The sequence below is a fragment of the Glandiceps talaboti genome, chromosome 19 (assembly GCF_964340395.1).
Source record: "Glandiceps talaboti chromosome 19, keGlaTala1.1, whole genome shotgun sequence".
Lineage (NCBI taxonomy): Eukaryota > Metazoa > Hemichordata > Enteropneusta > Spengelidae > Glandiceps > Glandiceps talaboti.
In genome coordinates, this window is record NC_135567.1 from 17,677,376 (window position 1) to 17,685,339 (window position 7,964).

At 36.0% G+C, this 7,964-nt stretch overlaps 1 protein-coding gene across 1 annotated transcript; it reads right to left on the reverse strand.

Moving 5' to 3' along the window:
• LOC144450086 (uncharacterized) lies at positions 1-3,793 on the reverse strand. The gene is made up of 3 exons (XM_078140653.1): positions 3,631-3,793; positions 84-190; positions 1-48 (listed from the first exon to the last, which is right to left on the reverse strand). Exons 1-3 carry the CDS (start codon positions 3,788-3,790, stop codon positions 1-3), a joined length of 315 nt encoding a protein of 104 aa, XP_077996779.1. The 5' UTR covers positions 3,791-3,793.
• Positions 3,794-7,964: the final 4,171 nt, after the last annotated feature.

Below are 7,964 nucleotides of genomic sequence, written 5' to 3' on the forward strand. Positions count from 1 at the left end.
TTATGTATATTGGTCGAAATACTTCCAATTGTTGGTGCGGGTGTCGTACTGTGTTGTGGTGACGTCATAGAATCATCACTTACGTCAGTAGTATCCAAATTAGTTGAACTGCTTCCAGGAATCGTTGGTGCAGGTGTCTTACTGTGCTGTGGTGACGTCATAGAGTCATCAATCACATCAGGAACGGGGCCTTTGAATTAAGAAAAAGTACAATTTGTTATTTTTCAAGATGTCTAATTATTCACAATGGTAGATTCTGCAAATTTAGACGCTGGTATCAGAACAGATATGTTTATGTGGATACAGTAACGTCTACCTGTAATGCTATGATATTCGCTCGGTTGTTACTACCGAACCAGAGTGATTATAGAGTTCAATATTTGGCAGAACGAAAACAAGGTTTTTTTGCTCCAAATTACATAAATAAAATACAGACACTGATAGCACACAGCATATAAATGATCCATTTACATACTCGCTGTGAACACAAATCAACACCACTGTCGGTGAAGCAAGTGAGATTCAAAACCCGAAGTGCCAAATATGACTAAATTCTACCATGTGTGTGCTTTATCGAAATAAAACCTTTGGACATGACGTGAATTGAACATCATAGAAATTTCCAAATGCCGACAACTTTTAAATTGCTGTCCGATAAAGTGTGCAAAGAGTGGTAAAACACAATCAGGCATGAAGAGGGCACCCCTTGGTCACGTGATTAATCTAGAGCTATGCTCCGTACACCGGCCCTCAGACAACTACAACAATGAGGTTAAGCGTTCTCATCGACGTTGAGGGCGTCACTGAGTAGATCATGAACATAAGTAGAACTTACGAATACTGCCTGCATTGTCTACAAGTGCTAGTACGTATTTACAGGTTCTTTTACCACCATTTGACAACTGATAAAACCCTTAATGTGCAAACATTGTATTCTCCTTTATAAGTTATGTCCAAATGAATAGCTTGGATTTTTCCGGGTTCACAACACCTTGACCTTTTCGATCACTGGACAAAACATGGATGTATTTATAGCAGCTAGAATTGTTTGTACCATACTATACTGTACTGCACTGTACAGTGTTTGTTACCATCTGAACTCAGACAGGCTTGGGTTGAGCTTCACTACTGTCTCTCGGAGTTGATGAAAAGGATTCCAATTTTTAATTTCCATCAATTATGTTTGTTTGTTTGTTTGTTTGTTTGTTTGTTTGTTTGTTTGTTTGTTTGTTTGTTTGTTTGTTTGTAAAATTATACAGATAAATTAGTTATATTCCTCTCCGACTCATCTCCATTGTTTCATCCTTGCTCACAATTCCATTTCTCAGTTAAGAGTACAATTTTACAATTAAACTGTCCACAATCTTGTTAACTAGCAATGTAACCACAATGTTGTTAACCATTTCAATAACACTGTTCACAATCCTGTTAACTGTAACAATGCCATCTGAACATTTAACTTTGGGTTAATTCCCATTAGTATCTCTCGACTATTTTATAATTCACTATTTCACAAGTTAGTCGTGGTTATGACGACTGATGGCGACTGTATGCAGTATTGTAGAGGACATTTCTGTAAGGAGGAACACTGTCTGGATCTGTTGTCATTTGACGTAAAGCAAAGCGATCGTTTCATATTCAATCAAAGGACCATTTCAACTGGAACAGTGTTACTACGCCTATACTCATTCAATATAAGAAAAATAGAACAAATGCTTTGTCCTTAGTCTATCTTTCCTCTCACAAACAACCATCAGAGTCTGTTTCTTTGTGCATGACCGTTCTTTGTGCTCTTTGTGTAATATTTGCTACCCTGGATTTCCGGGTTCACAAGACTGACCTAAAATATATATGTGTATTTCGTTGTTGACTGCATTTTTGATGAAACTAAAAGTGCCATGATAAAATCAATAACCGAGCTGGAGTGTGATGCTACTGTATGTTCTGTAGTGTTGTGATGTGTTGCATTGCATAGTGTAAGTTTCTCTTGTCTCATACGCTTTACTGTGTGGTGCCATACTGTGTGGTGAGGTGTTGTTTTGTTTTGTACTGTGATATGCTCTGTTGTGTTGTCTTGGGCTGGGTTAGGTTTGTGTGGTTCGATGCGGTGCGGTACGGTGTGGTGTTGTGTGGTGTAGTGTTGTGTGCTATGCGTTATGGTGCTTGTGCTGTGCTGTGGTATGGTGTGATGGTGTACTGTGCTGTGGTGTTGTGTTGTGTTGTGTTGTGTTGTGTGGTGTGGTGTGGTGTGGTGTGGTGTGGTGTTGTGTTGTGGTGTTATTCTCTATCATGCCCCTTTGTGCTGTTTTGCTGCGTTGTGCTTTGTTGTGATTGGGTACCGGTTTTTAGTATTAAGTCTAAAATATGTTTTACCGCAGATGACCAGGGACGACAGATGCGTCACGTGATCATAAACAATATCTAACTAAAGAAATCAAAATTACAGCCACAGAGAAGGAAATTTTGGCGCCAGAAGAACAACAAAGCAAATGTACATTTCGGTAATTTAATGAAGTACAAGGACGAACTCATTTTTCAGCTGAAGGATATCTGTTTCAACTGTGAGTGATAAGCAAATAAACATTACATCATTACTACAAAGCAAACTCGTACACTGATTGGTTAATAAAGTTAAGACTCAGATGTATACAGCCGCATTCCAATATTCAGCGAGTATTCAAATCACATCCCAGATTAAGATATGGAATAGTATTGGGCAAATAACATATACACAATGCAGATATACGCAATGCACATACACACAATGCACATATACACAATGCTATTTTCATAAATATTACATCATCCTCTCCGCTGATAGCTTCACTTACTGTCTAATCTGCCCATAACAAAAATTCTGCTCAGATTCACAAAGCAAATCAGTGTTTTTCATACGTCTGTCAGGCAAATCTTTTTTTTTTTTCTTTTTTTTAATGGTTGTTTCTGATATTGCTGCAAAATAGGGAGGTAGGGTTTTTGTTTTCAATTTTGTTGTTTCAACCCAAAGGCAATATACTCATTGGTCACAACACTCCTGTGATAGTTGTATGACGTGTACAAGAAGTCAAACTATTTGTGAAGTAGACAAACACAATATGCAGTATAAATTCTGGAATTGGATTTAGCAAGGAATTGAGCAAAGATACTGGGGCTAGAAAATTTACACGCAAATAGAAACGAATTCTCACTGTTTTAACTTTTTTTGAATGTAAAGATATGTTTATGATCGGTGGCTTAAACTAGGGTCGGTCGGGTTACCGAAAACACACATTTTTTGTCATTTGGCCTCATTGCAGTGGTGCGCGCGGAATGGTGGGAAGGTAAGCAAATATTTTGTGGAGAAATGAAGTATTGTCCTTTCACAAATATATGCGAGGAGTGCCATATCAGAGACCTAATACCAAATACATTGCTCTGACGTCTACTTCCACCGATTGCATATCCCTCAAGTTCATTGTGATATTATAAACTAATTACATCCCTGTATCACAAACCAATTATTATATAAATTTAATAATTCAAGTTCGAAGTCTAAAACGTAAAAACTTACTGCGATATTTGTTACACTATAAGACTTAAACTTCAAAATTGTAAAACTACACCTTACTAAAATAATGACATCAGTCTTACCTTGCTGCAGACGATCATTTTGTTGGCCATATCCAGTTTTGTAGTAGTAGATAGCACAGACAGCAATTGCAACGGAAACTAGAAACACCACCGTGGCTATACCTAACAATATGTGTCTAGTTTTCTTCGGCGTAGAGTTAACGCCTGACGGTGAATACATCGTTACGACCTCTGCAGCAACTATGACTGGGTGGATACTAAGTTTACTTTGTTATACTCTTAAGACTTCGAGGGATCGCTGTCAAAATGTGCAATGTCATGCCATACGAATAATTCTAACCAAAGAGAGAATAACCAAAAAGCTAAAAGTAAATATCTTCTTGAAAATTTATTCACCAAGTCCAATTTTATTGTCATTGTAACAAAACAAGAATATGTCTTCCATAAACGATTTAAATAATTCGGTAACATTGACACAAATTTAGGTGTATACGTTCCCTAATGTATTCTAACCCTCGTTTTCGAATAGTTCACTTAAAATGACAGCATGTATGTATTCAATTCCTGACAATAGACACCTTCACTAACAAGTGAACCGACTTCTTATACGTGCAATTGAGTTTCTTTATTCAAGTTGAACTTTGACCCCTACAATTCATATACGATTAAACCACACCTAACAGCTTTGTTCATGTATGTACTACCCTGGATTTCCGGGTTCATGACCCTAACGTACCTGCCTCCAGTATTGTATAAAGAGGCAGCTTTTATTAGTGATGAACCGGGTAGGGGTGGATGAGAAAGGGTAGTGGTGGAGAGGGAGGGGTATAGATGGGAAGGGGTAGGGGTGACTGGGTAGGAGTTGATAGTCTGGGGTAGTAGTGGATGTGAAGGGGTAGAGGATGAGCAGGGGTAGAATAGATGGGAAGGGGCAGGGTGGATGGGAAGGGGTAGGGGATGGGAAGGGGGAGTTGATGGGAAGGGGCAGGGTGGATGGGAAGGGGTAGAGGATGGGAAGGGGGAGTTGATGGGGAGGGGCAGGGTGGATGGGAAGGGGTAGGGGATGGGAAGGGGGAGTTGATGGGGAGGGGCAGGGTAGATGGGAAGGAGTAGGGAATGAGAAGGGGCGGCATGGGAGGGAAGGGGTAGGGGATGGGAAGGGGGAGTTGATGGGAAGGGGCAGGGGGATGGGAAGGAGTAGGAGATGGGAAAGGCTAGGGGATGGGAAGGGGCAGGATGGATGGGAAGGGGTAGGGTGGATGGGAAGGGGTACAGGTGGATGGGTAAGTGTAGGGGCTTGCTTTTATAAATATCAAAAGGGTTTCGATAAATTAATCAAATTGTCTGACTGTGTTTGCACCATAATTTTACCCTTACATGCACAGATGTCAACAAATACAGGTATATGAAAACTTCACACAGACCACACAATGTGTAATACATGAACATGTGTGTGTGTACGGGTGTATGTATGTATGTATGTATGTATGTATGTATGTATGTATGTATGTATGTATGTATGTATGTATGTATGTGTGTGTATGTATGTGTGTGTGTGTGTATGTATGTATGTATGTATGTATGTATGTATGTATGTATGTATGTATGTATGTATGCATGCATGTATGTATGTATGTGTGTGTGTGTATGTATGTGTGTGTGTATGTATGTATGTATGTATGTATGTATGTGTGTATGTGTGTGTGTGTGTGTGTGTGTGTGTGTGTGTGTGTGTGTGTGTGTGTGTGTGTTGGGTTATATTGTTATAGCATTATACAGACATAAACTGAGCCAATGACAAGTAAAAGAGTATTTCTTTATTTACACATAACTACTAATAATGTTCAATTAAATAAATCTACGACATAAAAGTCACAATTTGAAAAGACTAGAAACTTCATATAAGATTACAATTGTATATATATATATATATATATATATATATATATATATATATATATATATATATATATATATATATATAACTCGGTGAGTATCAATCTGCTATAAGACAGTGCTCTATACCGCAGTGGCAGAGCGTAATAGTTTTGGTAGTACTGGAACTCTTTCTTGGGTGTAACTCGGAGTTTCACGCATATTGCGATCAGAGTGTCTGATGATCGCAATATGCGTGAAACTCCGAGTTACACCCAAGAAAGAGTTCCAGTACTACCAAAACTATATATATATATATATATATATATATATATATATATATATATATATATATATATATATATATATATATATATATATATATATATATATATATATATATATAATAAGTATCTACTGCCGTAGGACTGTAGTCAGATGACGTCATTCAATACTGATGAAAGACAAGAGTGGGATGACGTCATTCAATACTGACGCCAAAGGACGTGACGAGATTTCGTTGGTATAACAAATAACAGTTTCTTGTTATGATAATACATCACAGGTATTCCTTCCATTATTTTCACACCATATAGAAAGGATAAAGAAATTAAATTATTTATAAAACGTCTGCATATATACATGAAGAAACTGACACCTGGATTCCCTCTCCTATTTTTTGATTGATTGTCTAAAATGTGTAATTGTCTCAAAACGCAGAAAGAAGCAGCAATAAAGGTTGACATCAAGTGTGCTTGAATATTCCTTTCCCTTGTAAACATTTGATAATGTTCTATACAATAAAATTTAATTTATCACTTTACAGCTATCCAATCAAAATGATGAATTCCTTAGACACTTAAAATTGCTCAAAAGTTTGCATATTATTTCTCTTATAAACCGTTGATATTGTTCAACACAATGACAATTAATTAATCAATTTACAGCCATCCAATCAAAATGATGAATTCCTTAGACACTTAAAATTGCTCAAAAGTTTGCATATTATTTCTCTTATAAACCGTTGATATTGTTCAACACAATGACAATTAATTAATCAATTTACAGCCATCCAATCAAAATGATGAATTCCTTAGACACTTAAAATTGCTCAAAAGTTTGCATATTATTTCTCTTATAAACCGTTGATATTGTTCAACACAATGACAATTAATTAATCAATTTACAGCCATCCAATCAAAATGATGAATTCCTTAGACACTTAAAATTGCTCAAAAGTTTGCATATTATTTCTCTTATAAACCGTTGATATTGTTCAACACAATGACAATTAATTAATCAATTTACAGCCATCCAATCAAAATGATGAATTCCTTAGACACTTAAAATTGCTCAAAAGTTTGCATATTATTTCTCTTATAAACCGTTGATATTGTTCAACACAATGACAATTAATTAATCAATGTACAGCCATCCAATCAAAATGATGAATTCCTTAGACACTTAAAAATGTCCAAAAGTCGTCATTTGTTTAAATGAAATAAAAGTTACAAATTATGCATAATAAGTACAGTAAATTACCATGTAAAATCACATTTATAAAGTTTTCTGTGTTTTAATGGTTCCTTTATAAATTGCATTAAGACACTCATTCTTTCATTTTTTTTATGAATGTATTGTGGAATGTTATTTATTTTACAAACCAGAAATATTACAACAATCTTTTTCCTCAACATGTGTATGTATATTTAGTGTATAAAATTCTTTATGTTTAAGTACAATAGCATATGCATATCCGATAGTTTGTTTATTTGGTAGTTTTCCAGTAGGGTGTAATGTTTAAAGTACAAATACATACACGAGGCAAGTATTATATCCGATAGTTTGGGTATTTGGAGGTAAATACATAACACGTTGAGGGACTGTGTGCATGGTTGAGGACCTGTGCGTGTTGGTTGAGGGACTGTGTGCATGGTTGAGGGACTGTGTACATGGTTGAGGGACTCTGTGCATGGTTGGGGGATTGTAGTTTACAGTACAATATCATACGTACTGTATCCGACTGTTTGGGTATTTGGAAGTAAGTAAGTACCGTGTAATGTTCCAAGTACATAACACAAATATTATATCCAATAGTTTGGCAAGTAATCTGAGTATATATTCCAACACATATCTTTTGGTCTATACATTATGTTTATCATATATATTTGATTATGTGCAACATTATGTGTATTGTATATCTTAGATTATGTGCAACATTATCACGTTTAATGTGTGTTTTGGATTATGTGCAACATTATGTTTATTGTAAGTTTTGGATTATGTGCAACATTATGTTACAAATAGTGTTCAAGAGTTCTTGAGACAATATTGCTGAGTGTTATGTTATTAATTTCAAAGTACTGAGGTAATGTTTATTCAGGTGGCAGCACATGACGTCTCATTAGTTTTAATAGAGGTATTTTTTCAATCGTTACTGTAACAATTTATTGAAGTACAAACACTTTGTATATGTCGTAGCAAATTATTTTGCCGAGTAGAAAAATCGGTAGAGTTGT